The sequence below is a fragment of the Pseudoliparis swirei genome, chromosome 2 (genome assembly GCF_029220125.1).
Source record: "Pseudoliparis swirei isolate HS2019 ecotype Mariana Trench chromosome 2, NWPU_hadal_v1, whole genome shotgun sequence".
Lineage (NCBI taxonomy): Eukaryota > Metazoa > Chordata > Actinopteri > Perciformes > Liparidae > Pseudoliparis > Pseudoliparis swirei.
In genome coordinates, this window is record NC_079389.1 from 25,272,997 (window position 1) to 25,297,578 (window position 24,582).

The window sequence follows — 24,582 nt, forward strand, 5'->3', positions numbered from 1 at the left end:
GCCTCACCGGGACAGGCCTGCAGGTTGCAGTCCTGGTAGTCCAGCGACTCCTGCAGTGTTGCGGGGCCCTGGCCCTCCGGCCCGCTGCAGGCCCTCCTCCGCTCCGTAGCTTCAGGAGGAGAACCAGAGGAGGCCAGAGGAAGTCTCCCAGAGGAGGCTCAAAGGCCGGGGCCCTCGAGACCGGCGTCTTCAGGAGCTGCTCCACGAGCGCTGGAGGACGAGAGGGAAGAGATCATCACACTAATAACAATGTATAACATATATATACATATATATACACATATATACGTATATTTATATATATAAATATATATATACATATATATGTATATATATACAGACATACATATATATATATATAATACATATTTATATATTTATATAAATATATATACATATATGTATATATATATACACTCACTGCTCAAAAGTTTCAGATCACCAGACAATTTCGTTTCCATGAAACCTTTCACACTTTTATTTATCAATGAGCAAATGTATAGAAAATATAGTCAAGACATCGACAAGGTTAGAAATAATGATTTGTATTTGAAGTATTAATTTTGTTCTTCAACTTGCTTTCGGCCAAAGTTCTTTTGCAGCACCCAGTATCGCAGACCTTGTCATTCTAGCTGTTAATCTGTTGAGGTAATCTGTTGAAATGTCACCCCATCGCCTTGAAGCACTCTACAGTTGGATTGGCTTGATGGGCACTTCTGAGGACTACCGTCAAGCTGCTCCACAACAGCCCGTCGGTTGAGATCTGGTGACTGGCCATCGCATTACAGACAGCAAGCTGCCTGCTTTTTCCTCAATAGTTCTTCACAATGTGGAGGTGTGTTTTGGGTCATTGTCCGTTGGAGGAGGACATTGGCTCCAACTGGCCGCTGCCCACAGGGTATGGCATGGCGTTGCCAAAATGGAGTGATAGCCTTCCTCTTATTTAAAATCCCTTTACCTGCACAGATCTCCCACTTTCCCAGCACCAAAGCAGCCCCAGACCATCACATGACCTCCACCATGCTTGATAGATGGTGTCAGGAACTCTTCCAGCATCTTTTCACCTGTTCTATGCTCAATAAATGTTCTTCTGTGGATCCAAACACCTCAAACTTGGATTCACTTCCGTCCAGAAATTAATTTTTCCTAATCTTCCTCTGTCCAATGCCTGTGTTCTTTGCCCATACCAATCTTTTCTTTTGATTGGCCAGTCCTGATATGGCTTTCTTTTTCGCTACCTGCCCAGGCTAGCATCCCGGAGTCGCCTTCTTCACTGTCGACACTGGCGCTATGGCACTACTTAAAGAAGCTGCCATTGAGGACCCTTGAGGCGCCTATTTCTCAAACTAGAGACCTAATGTACTTGTCTCTGCTGAGTTGTGCACCCGGGCCTCCCACTCTCTTTTCTGTTCTTGGTTAGAGCTGTTGTTGTTCTCTGAAGGAGTATACACACCGCTGGAGGACATCTTTCAGTTTCTTTTGCAATTTCTCGTATGAATAGCTTTCCTCTATTTCTAAGAATGAAGAATAGACTGGCGAATTTCACATGAAACTTCTTTTTTTCTGGCCATTTTGAGAGTCTTTTGAACGGTAGTATATATGTATATATTTATATACATATATATGTATATATATATACATAATTAATTTGTGTTTTTTCTTTTTTTGTTTAAACCAGTCTATGTGTGTCTGTGTGTGTGTGTGTGTGTGTGTGTGTGTTCTGGACTGTGACCCCATCCCTAACAGAATGTCGGGGAGCTAAAGGGTCTAACAGGTCACGCTCTTCGTCTCTTCGCACTGTGTTTATTCTCACACACACACACACAAACCAGTTTAGGTTCCTTTCAGTTACATTGTGGTGCGTTCAGGCTCTGCTCAGTGAACATGAGTATGAAGGTAGATGTTCTTGTTGTTCTTAGTTTGTACTCTAGGTTTGTACTCTAGTTTGTACTCTTAGTTTGTACTCTAGGTTGAAATGCACTTATTGTAAGTCGCTTTGGATAAAAGCGTCTGCTAAATGACATGTAATGGTCGTAATAACGTTCATGGTGCTCAGGCTCTGCTCAGTGAACATGAGGAAGTGAAGGTAGATGATAACGCTTCCTCATTGGTGCGTTCAGGCTCTGCTCAGTGAACATGAGTAATTTGAAGGTAGATGATAATGTTCTGCGGTGCATTCAGGCTCTGCTCCAGTGAACATGAGTACTGAAGGTAGATGATAACGTTCTCATGGTGCGTTCAGGCTCTGCTCAGTGAACATGAGTATGAAGGTAGATGATAACGTTCTCATGGTGCTGCTCTGGCTCTGCTCAGTGAACATGAGTATGAAGGTAGATGATGTTCTCATGGTGCGTTCAGGCTCTGCTCAGTGAACATGAGTATGAAGGTAGATGATGTTCATGGCATTCAGGCCTGCTCAGTGAACATGAGTATGAAGGTAGATGATGTTCGCAGCATGGTGGCTGCTCAGTGAACATGAGTGCTGAAGGTAGATGATGTTCTCATGGTGCGCTCAGGCTCAGTGAACAGCTGAAGGTAGATGATGTTCTCATGGTGCGTTCAGGCTCCTGCTCAGTGAACATGAGTACCGAAGGTAGATGATAACGTTCTCATGGTGCGTTCAGGCTCCGCTCAGTGAACATGAGTATGAAGGTAGATGATAACGTTCTCATGGTGCGTTCAGGCTCTGCTCAGTGAACATGAGTACTGAAGGTAGATGATAACGTTCTCATGGTGCGTTCAGGCTCTGCTCAGTGAACATGAGTATGAAGGTAGATGATAATGTTCTCATGGTGCGTTCAGGCTCTGCTCAGTGAACATGAGTACTGAAGGTAGATGATAACGTTCTCATGGTGCATTCAGGCTCTGCTCAGTGAACATGAGTACTGAAGGTAGATGATAATGTTCTCATGGTGCTGCCCAGGCTCTGCTCAGTGAACATGAGTACTGAAGGTAGATGATAACGTTCTCATGGTGCATTCAGGCCTGCTCAGTGAACATGAGTATGAAGGTAGATGATGTTCTCATGAAAGTTCAGGCTCTGCTCAGTGAACATGAGTATGAAGGTAGATGATGTTCTCATGGTGCCCAGGCTCCGCTCAGTGAACATGAATGAAGGTAGATGATAACGCCTCATGGTGCATTCAGGCTCTGCTCAGTGAACATGAGTACTGAAGGTAGATGATAATGTTCTCATGGTGCGTTCAGGCTCTGCTCAGTGAACATGAGTATGAAGGTAGATGATGTTCATGGTGCGCCCAGGCTCTGCTCAGTGAACATATGAAGGTAGATGATAACGTTCTCATGGTGCGTTCAGGCTCTGCTCAGTGAACATGAGTATGAAGGTAGATGATAACGTTCTCATGGTGCATTCAGGCTCTGCTCAGTGAACATGAGTACTGAAGGTAGATGATAACGTTCTCATGGTGCCTTCAGGCTCTGCTCAGTGAACATGAGTACTGAAGGTAGATGATGTTCTCATGGTGCGTTCAGGCTCTGCTCAGTGAACATGAGTACTGAAGGTAGATGATAACGTTCTCATGGTGCGTTCAGGCTCTGCTCAGTGAACATGAGTACTGAAGGTAGATGATAATGTTCTCATGGTGCGTTCAGGCTCTGCTCAGTGAACATGAGTATGAAGGTAGATGATGTTCTCATGGTGCTGCTCAGGCTCTGCTCAGTGAACATGAGTATGAAGGTAGATGATAACGTTCTCATGGTGCGTTCAGGCTCTGCTCAGTGAACATGAGTATGAAGGTAGATGATAACGTTCTCATGGTGCGTTCAGGCTCTGCTCAGTGAACATGAGTATGAAGGTAGATGATGTTCTCGTGGTGCGTTCAGGCTCTGCTCAGTGAACATGAGTATGAAGGTAGATGATGTTCTCATGGTGCCATGGTGCGTTCAGGCTCTGCTCAGTGAACATGAGCATGAAGGTAGATGATAACGTTCTCATGGTGCTTCAGGCCTGCTCAGTGAACATGAGTATGAAGGTAGATGATGTTCTCATGGTGCATTCAGGCTCTGCTCAGTGAACATGAGTATGAAGGTAGATGATAATGTTCTCATGGTGCGTTCAGGCTCTGCTCAGTGAACATGAGTATGAAGGTAGATGATAACGTTCTCATGGTGCGTTCAGGCTCTGCTCAGTGAACATGAGTACTGAAGGTAGATGATAACGTTCTCATGGTGCATTCAGGCCCTGCTCAGTGAACATGAGTATGAAGGTAGATGATAACGTTCTCATGGTGCGTTCAGGCTCTGCTCAGTGAACATGAGTACTGAAGGTAGATGATGTTCTCATGGTGCGTTCAGGCTCTGCTCAGTGAACATGAGTACTGAAGGTAGATGATGTTCTCATGGTGCGTTCAGGCTCTGCTCAGTGAACATGAGTATGAAGGTAGATGATAACGTTCATGGTGCTGCCCAGGCTCTGCTCAGTGAACATGAGTACTGAAGGTAGATGATGTTCTCATGGTGCGTTCAGGCTCTGCTCAGTGAACATGAGTATGAAGGTAGATGATGTTCTCATGGTGCGTTCAGGCTCTGCTCAGTGAACATGAGTATGAAGGTAGATGATAACGTTCTCATGGTGCCTTCAGGCTCTGCTCAGTGAACATGAGTACTGAAGGTAGATGATAACGTTCTCATGGTGCGTTCAGTCTCTGCTCAGTGAACATGAGTACTGAAGGTAGATGATAACGTTCTCATGGTGCGTTCAGGCTCTGCTCAGTGAACATGAGTATGAAGGTAGATGATGTTCTCGTGGTGCGTTCAGGCTCTGCTCAGTGAACATGAGTACTGAAGGTAGATGAGTATGAAGGTAGATGATAACGTTCTCATGGTGCATTCAGGCTCTGCTCAGTGAACATGAGTACTGAAGGTAGATGATGTTCTCATGGTGCGTTCAGGCTCTGCTCAGTGAACATGAGTATGCAGGTAGATGATGTTCATGGTGCGCTCAGGCTCTGCTCAGTAAACATGAGTATGAAAGTAGATGATAACGCTCATGGTGCTGCTCAGTCTCTGCTCAGTGAACATGAGTACTGAAGGTAGATGATAACGTTCTCATGGTGCTCAGGCTCTGCTCAGTGAACATGAGTATGAAGGTGATAACGTTCTCATGGTGCTCAGGCTCTGCTCAGTGAACATGAGTATGAAGGTAGATGATGTTCTCATGGTGCGTCAGGCTCTGCTCAGTGAACATGAGTACTGAAGGTAGATGATAACATTCTCATGGTGCGCTCAGGCTCTGCTCAGTGAACATGAGTACTGAAGGTAGATGATGTTCTCATGGTGCTCAGGCTCTGCTCAGTGAACATGAGTATGAAGGCAGCTGCTAACGTTCTTATGTTGCCTTCAGGCTCTGCTCAGTGAGGATGAGTGTGAAGGTAGATGATAACGTTCATGAAAGTTTCAGGCTCTGCTCAGTGAACATGAGTATGAAGGTAGATGATAATGTTCTCATGGTGCGCTCAGGCTCTGCTCAGTGAACATGAGTATGAAGGTAGATGGCGTTCTCATGGTGCGTTCAGGCTCTGCTCAGTGAACATGAGTACTGAAGGTAGATGATGTTCACGTGGTGCGTTCAGGCTCTGCTCAGTGAACATGAGTATGAAGGTAGATGATGTTCTCATGGTGCGTTCAGGCTCTGCTCAGTGAACATGAGTATGAAGGTAGATGATAACGTTCTCATGGTGCTCAGGCTCTGCTCAGTGAACAAGGGTATGAGTACTGAAGGTAGATGATAACGTTCTCATGGTGCGTTCAGGCTCTGCTCAGTGAACATGAGTATGAAGGTAGATGATAATGTTCTCATGGTGCGTTCAGGCTCTGCTCAGTGAACATGAGTATGAAGGTAGATGATGTTCTCATGGTGCGTTCAGGCTCTGCTCAGTGAACATGAGTATGAAGGTAGATGATAACGTTCTCATGGTGCGTTCAGGCTCTGCTCAGTGAACATGAGTATGAAGGTAGATGATAACGTTCTCATGGTGCATTCAGGCTCTGCTCAGTGAACATGAGTACTGAAGGTAGATGATGTTCTCATGGTGCGTTCAGGCTCTGCTCAGTGAACATGAGTATGAAGGTAGATGATAACGTTCTCATGGTGCTCAGGCTCGCTCAGTGAACATGAGTATGAAGGTAGATGATAACGCTCATGGTGCGTTCAGGCTCTGCTCAGTGAACATGAGGACTGAAGGTAGATGATGTTCTCATGGTGCGTTCAGGCTCCGCTCAGTGAACATGAGTACCGGCTGATGATGTCTTCATGGCGCGCTCAGGCCCGCTCAGTGAACATGAGTATGAAGGTAGATGATGTTCATGGTGCGTTCAGGCTCTGCTCAGTGAACATGAGTACTGAAGGTAGATGATAACGTTCTCATGGTGCGTTCAGGCTCTGCTCAGTGAACATGAGTATGAAGGTAGATGATGTTCATGGTGCTGCGTTCAGGCTCCGCTCAGTGAACATGAAGGTAGATGATAACGTTCTCATGGTGCGTTCAGGCTCTGCTCAGTGAACATGAGTATGAAGGTAGATGATGTTCTCATGGTGCGTTCAGGCTCTGCTCAGTGAACATGAGTACTGAAGGTAGATGATAACGTTCTCGTGGTGCGTTCAGGCTCCGCTCAGTGAACATGAGTATGAAGGTAGATGATAACGTTCTCATGGTGCGTTCAGGCTCTGCTCAGTGAACATGAGTATGAAGGTAGATGATAACGTTCTCATGGTGCGTTCAGGCTCTGCTCAGTGAACATGAGTATGAAGGTAGATGATGTTCTCATGGTGCGTTCAGGCTCTGCTCAGTGAACATGAGTATGAAGGTAGATGATAATGTTCTCATGGTGCGTTCAGGCTCTGCTCAGTGAACATGAGTACTGAAGGTAGATGATGTTCTCATGGTACGTTCAGGCTCTGCTCAGTGAACATGAGTACTGAAGGTAGATGATAATGTTCTCATGGTGCGTTCAGGCTCTGCTCAGTGAACATGAGTACTGAAGGTAGATGATAACGTTCTCATGGTGCGTTCAGGCTCTGCTCAGTGAACATGAGTACTGAAGGTAGATGATAACGTTCTCATGGTGCGTTCAGGCTCTGCTCAGTGAACATGAGTATGAAGGTAGATGATGTTCTCATGGTGCGTTCAGGCTCTGCTCAGTGAACATGAGTATGAAGGTAGATGATAACGTTCTCATGGTGCATTCAGGCTCTGCTCAGTGAACATGAGTATGAAGGTAGATGATGTTCTCATGGTGCGTTCAGGCTCTGCTCAGTGAACATGAGTATGCAGGTAGATGATGTTCTCATGGTGCGTTCAGGCTCCGCTCAGTGAACATGAAGGTAGATGATAACGTTCTCATGGTGCGCCAGGCTCTGCTCAGTGAACATGAAGGTAGATGATAATGTTCTCATGGTGCGTTCAGGCTCTGCTCAGTGAACATGAGTATGAAGGTAGATGATGACGTTCACATGGTGCGTTCAGGCTCCGCTCAGTGAACATGAAGGTAGATGATAACGTTCTCATGGTGGTCAGGCTCGCTCAGTGAACATGAAGGTAGATGATAACGCTCATGGTGCTTCAGGCTCTGCTCAGTGAACATGAGTATGAAGGTAGATGATGTTCTCATGGTGCGTTCAGGCTCTGCTCAGTGAACATGAGTACTGAAGGTAGATGATAACGTTCTCATGGTGCGTTCAGGCTCTGCTCAGTGAACATGAGTACTGAAGGTAGATGATAACGTTCTCATGGTGCGTTCAGGCTCCGCTCAGTGAACATGAGTATGAAGGTAGATGATGTTCTCGTGGTGCGTTCGGGCTCTGCTCAGTGAACATGAGTATGAAGGTAGATGATGTTCTCGTGGTGCGTTCAGGCTCTGCTCAGTGAACATGAAGGTAGATGATAACGTTCTCATGGTGCGTTCAGGCTCTTCTCAGTGAACATGAGTATGAAGGTAGATGATGTTCTCGTGGTGCGTTCGGGCTCTGCTCAGTGAACATGAGTACTGAAGGTAGATGATGTTCTCATGGTGCGTTCAGGCTCGCCCGCCTTCAGTGAACATGAAGGTAGATGATAACGCCTCATGGTGCGTTCAGGCTCTGCTCAGTGAACATGAGTACTGAAGGTAGATGATAATGTTCTCATGGTGCGTTCAGGCTCTGCTCAGTGAACATGAGTATGAAGGTAGATGATAACGTTCTCATGGTGCGTTCAGGCTCTGCTCAGTGAACATGAGTATGAAGGTGATGATGTTCTCATGGTGTTCAGGCTCTGCTCAGTGAACATGAGTACTGAAGGTAGATGATGTTCTCATGGTGCGTTCAGGCTCTGCTCAGTGAACATGAGTATGAAGGTAGATGATGTTCTCATGGTGCGTTCAGGCTCTGCTCAGTGAACATGAGTATGAAGGTAGATGATAACGCTCATGGTGCTCAGGCTGCTCAGTGAACATGAGTATGAAGGCAGATGATAACGTTCTCATGGTGCTCAGGCTCTGCTCAGTGAACATGAGTACTGAAGGTAGATGATGCTCATGGTGCGTTCAGGCTCCGCTCAGTGAACATGAGTATGAAGGTAGATGATAACGTTCTCATGGTGCGTTCAGGCTCTGCTCAGTGAACATGAGTGTGAAGGTAGATGATAACATTCTCATGGTGCGTTCAGGCTCTGCTCAGTGAACATGAGTATGAAGGTAGATGATAACGTTCTCATGGTGCTCAGGCTCTGCTCAGTGAACATGAGTACTGAAGGTAGATGATGTTCTCATGGTGCGTTCAGGCTCTGCTCAGTGAACATGAGTATGAAGGTAGATGATAACGTTCTCATGGTGCGTTCAGGCTCTGCTCAGTGAACATGATGAAGGTAGATGATAACGTTCTCATGGTGCATTCAGGCTCTGCTCAGTGAACATGAGTATGAAGGTAGATGATGTTCTCATGGTGCGTTCAGGCTCTGCTCAGTGAACATGAGTATGAAGGTAGATGATTACGTTCTCATGGTGCGTTCAGGCTCCGCTCAGTGAACATGACTATGAAGGTAGATGATAACGTTCTCATGGTGCATTCAGGCTCTGCTCAGTGAACAGTACTGAAGGTAGATGATGTTCTCATGGTGTTCAGGCTCTGCTCAGTGAACATGAGTATGCAGACGATGATGTTCTCATGGTGCATTCAGGCTCTGCTCAGTGAACATGAAGGTGGATGATAACGTTCTCATGGCGTTCAGGCTCTGCTCAGTGAACATGAGTACTGAAGGTAGATGATAATGTTCTCATGGTGCGTTCAGGCTCCGCTCAGTGAACATGAGTATGAAGGTAGATGATAACGTTCTCATGAAATGCCCTGCTCAGTGAACATAGTATGAAGGTAGATGATAACGTTCTCAGGCTCTGCTCAGTGAACATGAGTATGAAGGTAGATGATTTCTCATGGTGCGTTCAGGCTCTGCTCAGTGAACATGAGACTGAAGGTAGATGATGTTCTCATGGTGCTCAGGCTCACTCAGTGAACATGAGTATGAAGGTAGATGATGTTCATGGTGCTGCTCAGGCTCTGCTCAGTGAACATGAGTATGAAGGTAGATGATAACGTTCTCATGGTGCGCTCAGGCTCCGCTCAGTGAACATGAGTATGAAGGTGGATGATAACGTTCTCATGGTGCATTCAGGCTGTGCAGAGTGAACATGAGTATGAAGGTAGATGATGTTCTCATGGTGCTCAGGCTCTGCTCAGTGAACATGAGTATGAAGGTAGATGATGTCTTCTCATGGTGCCAGGCTCCTCAGTGAACATGAAGGTAGATGATAACGTTCTCATGGTGCGTTCAGGCTCTGCTCAGTGAACATGAGTACTGAAGGTAGATGATGTTCTGGTGCATTCAGGCCTCAGTGAACATGAAGGTAGATGATAACGTTCTCATGGTGCGTTCATGCTCTGCTCAGTGAACATGAGTACTGAAGGTAGATGATGTTCTCATGGTGCGTTCAGGCTCCGCTCAGTGAACATGAGTACTGAAGGTAGATGATAAGCCGTTCTCGGTGCGTTCATGCTCTGCTCAGTGAACATGAGCTGAAGGTAGATGATGTTCATGGTGCGTTCAGGCTCTGCTCAGTGAACATGAGTATGAAGGTAGATGATGTTCTCATGGTGCGTTCAGGCTCTGCTCAGTGGACATGAGTACTGAAGGTAGATGATAACGTTCTCATGGTGCGTTCAGGCTCTGCTCAGTGAACATGAGTATGAAGGTAGATGATAACGTTCTCATGAATGGTGCTCAGGCTCTGCTCAGTGAACATGAGTATGAAGGTAGCTGATAACGTTCTCATGTGCGTCAGGCTGTGCTCAGTGAACATGAAGGTACTGAAGGTGATGTTCTCATGGCGTTCAGGCTCTGCTCAGTGAACATGAGTATGAAGGTAGATGATGTTCTCATGGTGCGTTCAGGCTCTGCTCAGTGAACATGAGTACTGAAGGTAGATGATAACGTTCATGGTGCGTTCTGAGGCTGCTCAGTGAACATGTGTACTGAAGGTAGATGATAATGTTCTCATGGTGCATTCAGGCTCTGCTCAGTGAACATGAGTATGAAGGTAGATGATGTTCTCATGGTGCGTTCAGGCTCTGCTCAGTGAACATGAGTACTGAAGGTAGATGATTACGTTCTCATGGTGCGTTCAGGCTCCGCTCAGTGAACATGAGTATGAAGGTAGATGATAACGTTCTCATGGTGCATTCAGGCTCTGCTCAGTGAACATGAGTACTGAAGGTAGATGATGTTCTCATGGTGCGTTCAGGCTCTGCTCAGTGAACATGAGTATGCAGGTAGATGATGTTCTCATGGTGCGTTCAGGCTCCGCTCAGTGAACATGAAGGTAGATGATAACGTTCTCATGGTGCGTTCAGGCTCTGCTCAGTGAACATGAGTACTGAAGGTAGATGATAACGTTCTCATGGTGCGTTCAGGCTCTGCTCAGTGAACATGAAGGCGAAAGAGATGATGACGTTCTCATGGTGCGTTCAGGCTCCGCTCAGTGAACATGAGTATGAAGGTAGATGATGTTCATGGTGCTGCTCAGGCTCTGCTCAGTGAACATGAGTATGAAGGTAGATGATAACGTTCTCATGGTGCGTTCAGGCTCTGCTCAGTGAACATGAGTATGAAGGTAGATGATGTTCTCATGGTGCATTCAGGCTCTGCTCAGTGAACATGAGTATGAAGGTAGATGATGTTCTTATGGTGCATTCAGGCTCGCTCAGTGAACATGAGTATGAAGGTAGATGATAACGCTCATGGTGCGCTCAGGCTCCGCTCAGTGAACATGAGTGAAGGTAGATGATAACGCCTCGGCATTCAGGCTCTGCTCAGTGAACATGAGTATGAAGGCAGATGATGTTCTCATGGTGCGTTCAGGCTCTGCTCAGTGAACATGAGAAGGTAGATGATAACGTTCTCATGGTGCGTTCAGGCTCTGCTCAGTGAACATGAAGGTAGATGATAATGTTCTCATAGTGCGTTCAGGCTCTGCTCAGTGAACATGAGTATGAAGGTAGATGATGTTCTCTGGTTCAGGCTCACTCAGTGAACATGAAGGCAGATGATGGCGTTCTCATGGTGCGTTCAGGCTCTGCTCAGTGAACATGAAGGTAGGTGATGATAACGCTCATGGTGCCCAGGCTCACCAGTGAACATGAAGGTAGATGATAACGTTCTCATGGTGCGTTCAGGCTCTGCTCAGTGAACACGAGTACTGAAGGTAGATAGGGTTCTCATGGTGCGTTCAGGCTCCGCTCAGTGAACATGAAGGTAGATGATAACGTTCTCATGGTGCGTTCAGGCTCTGCTCAGTGAACATGAGTACTGAAGGTAGATGATAACGTTCTCATGGTGCGTTCAGGCTCTGCTCAGTGAACATGAGTACTGAAGGTAGATGATAACGTTCTCATGGTGCGTTCAGGCTCTGCTCAGTGAACATGAGTATGAAGGTAGATGATAACGTTCTCATGGTGCGTTCAGGCTCTGCTCAGTGAACATGAGTATGAAGGTAGATGATGTTCTCATGGTGCGTTCAGGCTCTGCTCAGTGAACATGAGTACTGAAGGTAGATGATAACGTTCTCATGGTGCGTTCAGGCTCTGCTCAGTGAACATGAGTATGAAGGTAGATGATAACGTTCTCATGGTGCGTTCAGGCTCTGCTCAGTGAACATGAGGACTGAAGGTAGATGATGTTCTCATGGTGCTGTTCAGGCCTGCTCAGTGAACATGAGTACTGAAGGTAGATGATAACGCCTCATGGTGCGTTCAGGCTCTGCTCAGTGAACATGAGTACTGAAGGTAGATGATAACGTTCTCATGGTGCGTTCAGGCTCCGCTCAGTGAACATGAGTATGAAGGTAGATGATGTTCTCATGGTGCGTTCAGGCTCTGCTCAGTGAACATGAGTACTGAAGGTAGATGGTAACGTTCTCATGGTGCGTTCAGGCTCTGCTCAGTGAACATGAGTATGAAGGTAGATGATAACGTTCTCATGGTGCGTTCAGGCTCTGCTCAGTGAACATGAGTACTGAAGGTAGATGATGTTCTCATGGTGCGTTCAGGCTCTGCTCAGTGAACATGAGTATGAAGGTAGATGATGTTCTCGTGGTGCGTTCGGGCTCCTCTTACTGTCAAGTCTGGGATGCAGACGTCCCGCCCCGCTGGGGCAGAAACGCGTCTCCACCTTGCGGCGGCCGACCTGCAGCTCGTGGCCGTCTGCCAGCGGCGCCCGGCACAGCGGATGGCGCTGCTGCTCCTGCCGGCGCCCGTACCTGAGTCACGTTCACTGGCATCACGGAGTCCACCGGGCAGTGTTCTCCTCACCCTCTCGGGACACGCCTCCAGGTGACAACATACGCCAGCCCACTACCCTGGGAGAGGATTAGTCCACCACAACTAGACAGTAGACAGGTGTGTCTCTCAGGTGTGAGTCCAGGTGTGTCTCCCAGGTGTGTCTCAGGTGTGAGCCTGTCAGGTGTGAAGTCAGGTGTGTGAGTCAGGTGTGAGTCCAGGTGTGTCTCAGGTGTGAGTAACTGAGGGTGTGTGTCTCCAGGTGTGTCTCCAGGTGTGAGTCCAGGTGTGAGTCCAGGTGTGTCTCCAGGTGTGAGTCCAGGTGTGTCTCCAGGTGTGAGTCCAGGTGTGAGTCCAGGTGTGTCTCCAGGTGTGAGTCCAGGTGTGTCTTGGGTGTGTGTCTCCAGGTGTGTGCTCGGAGCAGGCTCAGGTGTGTCTCCAGGTGTGAGTCCAGGTGTGGGTCAGGTGTGGGAGTCTCAGGTGTGAGTCCCCAGGTGTGAGCCCAGGTGTCAGTCTGTGGAGGTCAGGTGTGAGTCCTACCAGTGCACATCCCGGGCAGCTGTTCCGCTTCTCACAGCTCTTGGACCCTGAGTTGACTCATACCTAATGCTGGGTGCTGCCTTGGTTCAGGATCTCCCATGGCGAGCTACAGAAGATGGGCTGAGGACATGAGACGCCCTCGTTACAGAACCTGGGCAGGGAGACAGGTGAGCAGTGAGACAGGTGAGACAGGTGAGCAGTGAGACAGGTGAGCAGTGGGACAGGTGAGACAGGTGAGCAGTGAGACAGGTGAGACAGGTGAGCAGTGAGACAGGTGAGTAGTGAGACAGGTGAGACAGGTGAGCAGTGAGACAGGTGAGTAGTGAGACAGGTGAGCAGTGGACAGGTGAGCGATGAGACCAGGTGGGACAGGTGGAGGTAGTGGGACATGAGACGTGAGCAGTGGGACCTGGGTGAGGCAGTGGTAGTGAGCAGTGAGACAGGTGAGACAGGGTGAGGCAGTGAGACAGGGTGAGCAGGAGATGGTGCAGGTAAGAGCAGTGAGACAGGGTGAGCAGTGGGACGGGCAGGCAGTGAGACAGGTGAGGTAGTGGGACAGGTGAGGACAGGTGAGCCAGTGAGACAGAGTAGTGAGACAGGTGGTGGTGAGACAGGGTGAGAAAGTGGGACGGAGTGGGAGCAGTGGGACAGGGTGAGGGCGGTGGGACAGGTGAGACAGGTGAGGCAGTGGGACGGGTGAGTGGTGGAGACGGGTGAGCAGTGAGACAGGTGAGGCAGTGAGTTGGCAGTGACAGTGAGAGGTGGGTGACAGGAGGGTAGAGCAGTGAGACAGGTGAGTGAAAGGGAGACAGAGCAGGGACAGTATATTGCGGTGAACAGTGAGACAGGTGAGCAGTGGGACAGGTGGAGCAGTGAGGACAGGTGAGCAGTGAGACAGGTGAGACAGGTGAGCAGGAGACAGGTGAGCAGTGAGACAGGTGAGACACAGGTGAGCAGTGAGACAGCAGGTGAGACAGGTGAGGACAGGTGAGCGGTGGAGCAGGTGAGCGGTGGGACAGGTGGTGAGCAGTGGGATGAGTGAACAGGTGAGACAGGTGAGCAGTGAGACGGGTGGGCAGTGGGACAGGTGGGCAGTGAGGACAGGTGGACGGGTGAGCAGTGGGACGGGTGAGCAGTGGGACAGGTGAGGCAGGGGTGAGACAGGTGAGCAGTGAGACAGGTGAGACAGGGTGAGCAGTGAGACAGGTGAGTTATAGTGAGACAGGTGAGAGGAGCAGTGGGACGGGTGAGGCAGTGAGGACAGGTGAGGACAGGTGAGCCAGTGAGACAGGTGAGCAGTGGATAGTGAGCAGGACAGGTAGAGCAGGGGACAGAGCAGTAGGAGACAGGTGAGCAGTGAGGAGACAGGTGAGAGCAGTGAGACAGGTGAGCAGTGAACTGGGTGAGACATGGTGCGAGCAGTGAGACAGGTGAGGCAGTGGGACAGGTGAGCAGCAAGATTGCGTGGCGCGGATGCGAGCAGGGACGGGCAGAGCAGAGACAGGTGAGACACAGAGCAGTGCAGGACAGGTGAGCAGGAGACAGGTGAGCAGTGAGACAGGTGAGCGGTGGGTGGGTGAGCAGTGGGACGGGTGAGCAAGTGAGACAGGTGAGCATTACAGGAGCAGTGAGACAGGTGAAAGCAGGGACAGGTGAGCGAAAAGAGACAGGTGGGACAGGTGAGGCAGGTGAGCAGGGGACAGGTGGGAGCAGTGAGACAGGTGAGCAGTGGGACAGGTGAGCAGTGAGACAGGTGAACTGGTGAGGCAGGTGGGGACAGGTGAGGCAGTGAGACAGGTGAGCATTGTGAGCAGAGACAGGTGAGCAGTGAGGACAGGTGGAGCAGTGAGGATGGCAGGGTGAGCAGTGGGACAGGTGAGCAGTGGGACGGCAGGAGACAGGTGAGCAGTGGTACGGGTGAGCAGTGAGACAGGTGAGCAGTGGAGACAGGTGAGGCAGTGAGACAGGTGAGACAGGTGAGCAGTGAGGACAGGTGAGACAGGTGGAGCAGGTGGTGAGACGGGAGATGGGTGAGTTAGTGAGTATTGCAGGTGAGCAGTGGGACAGGGGTGAGCAGGACAGGGCAGTGAGACAGGTGAGCAGTGAGACAGGTGAGCAGGAGGTGGGACAGTGGGTGAGCGAGGTGAGACAGGTGAGCAGTGAGACTTGGACAGGAGGAGAGCAGGTGAGACAGGGTGAGCAGTGGGACAGGCTGAACGGTGAGACAGGTGAGGACAGGTGGGTGGACAGGTGGAGCAGTGGACAGGTGAGCAGTGAGACAGGTGGGCAGTGAGACGGGTGAGCGGTGAGACAGGTGGGTGACAGTGGAGACAGGTGAGCAGCGTGGACAGGTGAGCAGGAGACAGAGGTGAGCAGTGACAGGTGGAGCAGTGGGACAGGTGAGCAGTGACAGGTGACAGTGAGAACAGGTGGAGACAGGTGAGACCGGGTGAGACAGGGTGAGACAGGTGAGCAGTGGAGACAGGTGAGCAGTGAGACAGGTGAGCAGTGAAGGTGGGTGACAGTGGGATTGGTGGTGAGCGGTGAGATTGGGGTGAGACAGGTGAGGCAGTGAGAGGGACAGGTGAGCAGTGAGACAGAGTGAGCAGCAGTGGGACAGGTGAGCAGTGAGAGTATTGGTGGTGAGACGGGTGGAGACAGGTGAGCAGTGAGACAGGTGAGCAGTGAGACAGGTGAGCAGTGGACAGAGTGAGACAGGTGAGCGATGAGACATGGGTGAGCAGTGGGACAGGTGAGACAGGTGAGCAGTGAGACAGGTGAGCAGTGTGGTGACAGGTGAGTTATGGACAGTGGGACGGGCGGAGACAGGTGAGCAGTGAGGACAGGTGAGCAGTGACAGGTGAGACAGGTGAGCAGTGAGACAGGTGAGCGGTGGGACTGGGGTGAGTGAGACAGGTGAGCAGGAGACAGTGACAGTGGGACCCGTGAGCAGTGAGACAGGTGAGCAGTGGGACAGGTGAGGCAGTGAGACCAGGTGAGTTAGTGAGACAGGTGAGCACTGAGACAGGTGAGACAGGTGAGGCAGTGAGACAGGTGAGCAATGGGACAGGTGAGACCAGGTGAGACAGGTGAGCAGTGAGACGGGTGAGCAGTGAGACAGGTGAGCAGTGGGACGGAGTGAGCAGTGAGACAGGTGAGCAGTGAGACAGGTGAGCAGTGTGGGACAGGTGAGACAGGGTGAGCAGTGAGACAGGTGAGCAGTGGGATTGCAGGTGAGCAGTGGGACAGGTGAGCAGTGGGAGCAGGTGAGCATTGAGACAATTGAGACAGGTGAGCAGTGGGACAGGTGAGTTATGAGACAGGGGTGAGACGGGTGAGACAGTATTGCAGAGCAGTGGGACAGGTGGGCAGCAGGAGACAGGTGAGACAGAGCAGTGAGACAGGTGGAGACAGGTGAGCAGTGAGACAGGTGGAGCAGCAGGAACCCAGGTGAGACAGGGTGAGCAGTGGAGACAAGGAGTGAGATGGGTGAGCAGTGGGACAGCGGGTGAGCAGTGGGACGGGTGAGACAGGTGAGCAGTGAGACAGGAGTTGGTGAGCAGTGGGGCAATTGAGCAGTGGGACAGGTAAGAGACAGGTGAGACAGTGAGGACAGGTGAGCAGTTGAGACAGGTGAGCAGTTGCGAGACAGGTGAGCAGCGGTGAGACAAGGTGAGCAGCAGATTGCGGGTGAGTTGGTGGAGATTGCAGGTGAGGCAGTGAGACAGGAGTGAGACAGACAGGACAGGTGAGCAGTGAGACAGGTGAGCAGTGGGACAGGTGAGACAGGTGACGTGGACAGGTGAGCAGTGGGACAGGTGAGCAGTGAGACAGGTGAGCAGTGAGACAGGTGAGCAGTGGATGACCCAGGGTGGAACGGTGGAGACAGGGTGAGCAGTGAGACAGGTGAGAGCAGTGAGACAGGTGAGTTGCGGGATTGCGGGAGACAGGTGAGCAGTGACAGGTGAGCAGTGGAGACCGGGTGAGCAGGTGAGTTATGGACAGGTGAGACAGGTGAGACAGTGTGTGAGCATTGTGAGCAGTGAGACAGGGTGAGGCAGTGGGGACAGGTGGGACAGGTGTGAGCAAGTGGGACAGGGGCAGGCAGTGAGACAGGTGGGACCGGGTGAGACAGGTGGAGACAGGTGGAGCAGTGAGGACGGGTGAGGACAGGTGAGCAGTGTGACAGGTGAGGACAGGATGAGGACAGGTGGGGAGCGGGTGAGGCAGTGGGACAGGTGGAGCAGTGGGACAGGTGAGACAGGTGAGCAGTGCAGGACAGGTGACAGGTGAGATTGCAAGAGCGGGTGGGACAGGGTGAGCAGGTGAGCAGTGAGGACAGGTGAGCAGTGAGACAGAGTGGCAGTGAGACAGGTGAGCAGGTGGGACAGGTGAAACCAGGGTGAGCAGTGGAGACAGATGAGAGCAGTGGAGACAGGTGAGACAGGTGGGCAGTGAGACGGTGGGAGCGGTGAGACAGGTGGGACAGTGGGTGAGGCAGTGAGACAGGTGAACAGTGGCAGAGCAGGTGAGACAGGTGGACAGGGGTGAGTGTGGATTAGTGTGAGATGAGGTGAGCACGGTGAGGACAGGTGGGCAGTGAGACAGGTGAGACAGGGTGAGCGGTGAGACAGTGTGAGACAGGCAGTGAGACAGGTGAGCAGCAGTGGGACAGGTGACAGTGAGACAGGTGAGCAGTGAGACAGGTGAGCAGTGAGACAGGTGAGACAGGTGAGGCAGTGAGACAGGCGTGGAGACAGTGTGAGCAGTGGGTACAGGTGATAAGAGCAGTGGAGACAGGTGAGTTGCGGCAGTGTGACGTAGGTGAGCAAGTGAGACGGGTGAGCAATTGCGAGTTGCATTGCAGGGTGAGGACAGGTGAGCAGTGAGGACAGGGGTGAGCAGTGTGGAGACAGGTGAGCAGTGAGACAGCGTGAGACAGTGTGATTATGCGGAGTTATGAGACAGGTGAGCAGGAAGGCAGGAGATGGGGCGGCGAGCGTTGACATTGCGCGGAGCAGTGGGACAGGTGAACAGTGGGACAGGGTGAGACAGGTGACAGGAGACAGGGTGAGGAAAGTGGAGACAGGTGAGACAGGTGAGCAGGGACAGGTGAGCAGTGAGAGGACAGGTGAGCAGTGAGACAGGTGAAACAGTGGGACAGGTGAGACAGGAGGCGTGAGCAGTGAGACAGGGTGAACAGGTGACAGGCTATAAGGTGAGCAGAGGGTGAGCAGTGAGACAGGCGTGAGCAGTGGACAGGCGGAGCAGTGAGACAAGAGCAGTGAGACAGGGTGAGCAGTGATTGCGGGTGAGCAGTGGACAGGTGAGCACAGAGCAGTGAGACAGGTGAGGACAGGTGAGCAGTGAGGACAGGTGAGGCAGATTGGCGTGAGACGGGTGAGGACAGGAAATTGCTGAGGCAGGTGAGACAGGTGAGACAGGGTGAGAGCAGTGAGACAAGGTGAGGCAGTGGGACCCGGGTGAGACAGGTGGACAAGGTGAGCAGCAAGAGACAGGTGAGACGGGTGGCAGTGAGACAGGTGAGGCAGCGTGGGACCCGGGTGGAGACAGGTGAACAGTGGGACGGGTGGGGACAGGTGAGCGGTGGAGACAGGTGAGCAGTGGGACAGTGGGACAGGTGGTGGGACAGCCACCTCTCGTCCGTGACCATTACACACCGGCCCCAGTGGCGGTGTGGAGTTGTTACAGGAGAAAGTAGCAGACTGAAGCCCGTCCACAGGTGGTGCTACTGTCCCCATGGCGACCACGGGTCCAGCCATGGATTCCTGACAACAGACACACACACACACACACACACACACGTGGTATACATTTATATGAATACTGTGGCAGCTGGTGTCTGATTTGGCCTCGGCTGCTGGTGGTGTCAATCACTCAGCGGCGAGACCCCTCAAAAGCTCCCACTCGAGAGTGGAGAGGGAGAGGTGAGAGCAGAGGCACGTGTTTTCATGAGGTCTGCTGGGTGTGGGTGTGGAGTGCCCAATAGGCCTGTGAGTGGAACCAACCCCTCTTGGGTCTGGCGGATCCCTTGTGGTGCTGGGAAACCCACGGGTGGCGGCCTCAGGCCTGCTACATTCTGGAGCTAACGTGGGGCCCCTAGGGACCCAGTGCCTGCAAGGAGGGCCAGACCAGGAGGGAGGCTGATGATCAACAGGCCAGATACTGGCCGGATAGAGAAGATGGGGGGCGAGGCACAGGGAGAAACCGCCTGTTCCTCCCGAGCTCCCTCAGGCTCGCCCGGCGCTGTGTGAACTCCGTTCCCGTGGAAGCCGTCGCCCGCCGCCCGACCCGGTCCGGGACAGTGGGGCTATGACTCAGAGGTCCAGGACCCATCAGACTGCCGACAGAGGTCCAGAGACATACAGACTGCGACCCAGGGAGCCCCAGGACCCGACGGAGCTCCCGACACCGGAACCCCAGGAGCCGTCGGCACTGCGGACCCCACAACCCCAGGACCGTCGGGCTGCTGCCGGCCCCGAGGTCAGGAGCCCGTCCCGGAGCTGCGACCCAGAACCCCAGGACCACGTCGGAGCTACCCGACCCCGAGGTCCAGAACCCGTCGAACTGCCGACCCCGGTCAGGAGCCATGATTTCTGAGCCTAGAACCCCAGGACCGTCGGGCCTGACCCCGAGGTCAGGAGCCGTCTGAACTACCCGGCTGACCCATGTTCCCGGACCCGTCGGCGGAAAAGCCGACTCCTAGTTCCCAGGACGGTACGCTCAACCTGATCCCGGGGCCCGTCAGTGGTACTGCCCGTCCCATCTCGGCTGGCTTCAGCTCCCGTCCCATCCCAGTGGGCCCCAGGCCCCCGTCCTGGCCGGTCCCCCAGAGGCCCTCCTCCGCCCAAGCTCTCATGGGGGAGGGGAGTGAAACTAGGCAGGATGGAGCCCCGGCCTAAGTCAGTGGTGGGGACTGTGGCAGCTGTGTCCTGATTTGGCCTCGGCCTTTGGTGATTGTCAATCACTCAGCGAGGTCTCAAAAGCACCCAGGAGTGGAGGAGAGGAGTGACAGAGAGAGCACGTGTTTTCTTGAGGTCTGCCCCGTTAATAGTGTGTGTGCCAGCCAATATGTCGTGGAACCAGCCTCTGCGGTCTGGCAGATCCTTGGTGCTGCTGGGGCTTGGGTGGCGGCCTCAGGCTTCCTGCAAATACGTGGTAACAACATTTATCTTTCCTTGGATCCTATTGACACTACAAATTTTTACCACAGGACACACACCCTCAAGACACGCACCTGGGACACATGCCCTGGGACACTCGGACACACACACCTGGACACACACACGCCTGGGACTTGCCTGAGACACACACACCTGATGCACACACACTGAACACACCACACACCCTGGACACACACACACTAGGACACACGCCTGGGACACACACTTGGGATTTACACACCTGGACACACACACCTGGGACACACACCCTTGGACACACACCCTGGACACACCTGGGACACACTGGGACACACACACACACCCTGGGACACACACACGCCTGGGACACACACACACCTGGGACACACACACACACACCTGGGACACACACCCTGAGCACACACACACCTGGGACCGCACACACACACACCCTGGACACACACACACACCCTGATACACACACACAGTAAGTTTACACACACACACCTGGAGACACACACACCCTGAGACACACACAGCACACACACTGAGACACACACAGATGATAACATGGTGCATTCAGGCTCTGCTCAGTGAACATGAGTACTGAAGGTAGATGATAACGTTCTCATGGTGCGTTCAGGCTCTGCTCCAGTGAACATGAGGTATGAAGGTGGATGATGTTCTCATGGTGCAGTTCGGAAGCTCGGCTCAGTGAACATGAGTACTGAAGGTAGATGACGTTCTCATGGTGCGTTCAGGCTCTGCCTCAGTGAACATGGGTACTGAAGGTGATGATGTTCTCATGGTGCGTTCAGGCTCTGCTCAGTGAACATGAGTATGAAGGTAGATGATGTGTGTTCTCTGGTTCAGGCTCTGCTCGGTGAACATGGTTTATGACTGAAGGTGGATGATGTTCTCATGGTGCGTTCAGGCTCTGCTCCAGTGAACATGGTGCGAAGGTAGATGATAACGTTCTCATGGTGCGTTGGGCTCTGCTCAGCAATGAGTACTGAGGTAGATGATGATGTTCTCATGGTGCGTTCGGGCTCTGCTCAGTGAACATGGTGAAGATGATGATGTTCTCATGGTAGTGTTCAGGCTCTGCTCCAGTGAACATGAAGGTGATGATGTTCTCATAGCGTTCAGGCAAACTCAGTGAACATGAGTATGAAGGTAGATGATGGGCATTCTCATGGTGCGTTCAGGCTCTGCTCAGTGAACATGAGTATGAAGGTAGATGATAGCGTTCTCATGGTGCGTCAGGCTCTGCTCAGTGAACATGAGGACTGAAGGTAGATGATAACGTTCTCATGGTGCGTTCAGGCTCTGCTCAGTGAACATGAGGACTGAAGGTGAATGATAACGTTCTCATGGTGGTTGGTCTCTGCTCAGTTGGTGCGTTCAGGCTCTCAGTGAACATGGTGTGAAGGTGAATGATAACATCTCGTGGTGCGTTCAGGCTCCGCTCAGTGAACATGAGGTAGGAGGTGAATGATAACGTTCTCATGGTGCATTCAGGCTCTGCTCAGTGAACATGAGTATGAAGGTAGATGATGTTCTCATGGTGCATTCAGGCTCTGCTCAGTGAACATGAGTATGAAGGTAGATGATGTTCTTATGGTGCGTTCAGGCTCTGCTCAGTGAACATGAGGACTGAGAAGGTAGATGACAGCGTTCTCATGGTGCATTCAGGCTCTGCTCAGTGGACATGGTAGTGTGAAGGTGGATGATAGCGTTCTCATGAGTGCGTTCAGGCTCTGCTCGGTGAACATGAGTACTGAAGGTAGATGATAATGTTCTCTGGGTGCGTTCAGGCCTGCCTCAGTGAACATGAGTATGAAGGTAGATGATGACTCATGGTGCGTTCACGCTCAGTGAATGTAATATGAAGGTAGATGATAGCGTTCTCATGGTGCGTTCAGGCTCTGCTCAGTGAACATGAGTATGAAGGTAGATGATAGCGATTCTCATGTTAGTGCGTTCAGGCTCTGCTCAGTGAACATGAGTACTGAAGGTAGATGATAACGTTCCTCATGGTGCCTTCAGGCTCTGCTCAGTGAACATGAGTACTGAAGGTAGATGGTGTTCTCATGGTGCGTCAGGCTCCGCTCAGTGAACATGAGTATGGAGCATGAGTAGAGGTATTAGCGTTCTCATGGTGCGTCGGGCTCTGCTCAGTGAACATGAGTATGAAGGTGGATGATGTTCTCATGGTGCGTTCAGGCTCTGCTCAGTGAACATGAGTATGAAGGTAGATGATGGCGTTCCTCATGGTGCTTCTCGTGGTGCGTTCAGGCTCTGGTCAGTGAAGACATGAGTATGAGGTGGATGATAACGTTCTCATGGTGCGTTCAGGCTCTGCTCAGTGAACATATGAGTACTGAGGTAGATGATAACGTTCTCATGGTGCGTTCAGGCTCTGCTCAGTGAACATGGAGTATGAAGGTAGATGATGTTCTCATGGTGCGTTCAGGCTCTGCAACTCCCAGTGAACATGAAGGTGGATGATGGCGTTCTCATGGTGCGTTCAGGCTCTGCTCAGTGAACATGAGTGCTGAAGGTAGATGATAACGTTCTCGTGGTGCCCAGGCTCTGCTCAGTGAACATGAGTATGAAGGTGAGATGATGTTCTCATGGTGCTTCAGGCTCTGCTCAGTGAACATGAGTTTGGAGGTGGATGATGCTTGCGTTCTCTCGTGGTTTGCGTTCAGGCTCTGCTCAGTGAACATGAGTTGAAGGTAGATGATAAACATTCTCCATGGTGCATTCAGGCTCTCTCAGTGAACATGAGTATGAAGGTAGATGATGTTCTTATGGTGCGTTCAGGCTCCGCTCAGTGAACATGAGTATGAAGGTAGATGATAACGTTCTCATGGTGCGTTCAGGCTCCGCTCAGTGAACATGAGTATGAAGGTAGATGATAACGTTCTCATGGTGCATTCAGGCTCTGCTCAGTGAACATGAGTACTGAAGGTAGATGATGTTCTCATGGTGCGTTCAGGCTCTGCTCAGTGAACATGAGTATGAAGGTAGATGATGTTCTCATGGTGCGTTCAGGCTCTGCTCAGTGAACATGAGTACTGAAGGTAGATGATAACGTTCTCATGGTGCGTTCAGGCTCTGCTCAGTGAACATGAGTATGAAGGTAGATGATAATGTTCTCATGGTGCATTCAGGCTCTGCTCAGTGAACATGAGTATGAAGGTAGATGATGTTCTCATGGTGCGTTCAGGCTCTGCTCAGTGGTTGTGAATTGTGAGGTGGATGATGTTCTTGAATTAGTTCAGGCTCTGCTCCGTTTCAGTGAACATGAGGAAGGCAGATGATAGCGTTCTCATGGTCGTTCAGGCTCTGCTCAGTGAACATGAGGTACTGAAGGTAGATGATGCTTGCATTCAGGCTCTGCTCAGTGAACATGAGTATGAAGGTAGATGATGTTCTCATGGTGCGTTCAGGCTCTGCTCGGTGAACATGGTGTGGAGATGATAGCGTTCTCATGGTGCGTTCAGGCTCTGCTCAGTGAACATGAGTACTGAAGGTAGATGATAATGTTCCTAATGGTGCGTTCAGGCTCTGCTCAGTGAACATGAGTGTGAAGGTAGATGATGACGTTCTCATGGTGGATTCAGGCTCCGCTCAGTGAACATGAGTATGAAGGTGATGATGTTCTCGTGGTGCTTCGGGCTCTGCTCAGTGAACATGAGTACTGAGAGGTAGATGATGCGTTCTCATGAGTGTTCAGGCTCTGCTCAGTGAACATGAGGACTGAGAGGTAGATGATGTTCTCATGGTATCTAGGCCCCAAGGCCTATGAACATGAGTACGCATGATGACGTTCAGGCGAATGCTGCTCAGTGAACATGAGGTGAAGGTAGATGATGATGTGCGTTCGGGCTCCTGCTCAGTGAACGGAGGTGAGATGCGTTCCTCGTAGTGGGCTTCAGGCTGCTCAGTGAACATGAGTATGAAGGTAGATGATGTTCTCATGGTGCGTTCAGGCTCTGCTCAGTGAACATAGTATGAGTATGAAGGAGATGTTCTCATGGTGCGTTC

General features: G+C 51.1%; 1 protein-coding gene across 1 annotated transcript in view; it reads right to left on the minus strand.

Moving 5' to 3' along the window:
* The window catches only part of sema5ba (sema domain, seven thrombospondin repeats (type 1 and type 1-like), transmembrane domain (TM) and short cytoplasmic domain, (semaphorin) 5Ba), a 68,727-nt gene that overhangs the window by 24,513 nt on the left and 19,632 nt on the right, over positions 1-24,582 (minus strand). The window contains exon 10 of the mRNA XM_056436533.1: positions 1-210. This exon is cut by the window's left edge and continues 13 nt beyond it. Coding sequence (XP_056292508.1) covers positions 1-210 — 210 coding nt within the window. The remainder of the gene's footprint in view (positions 211-24,582) is intronic.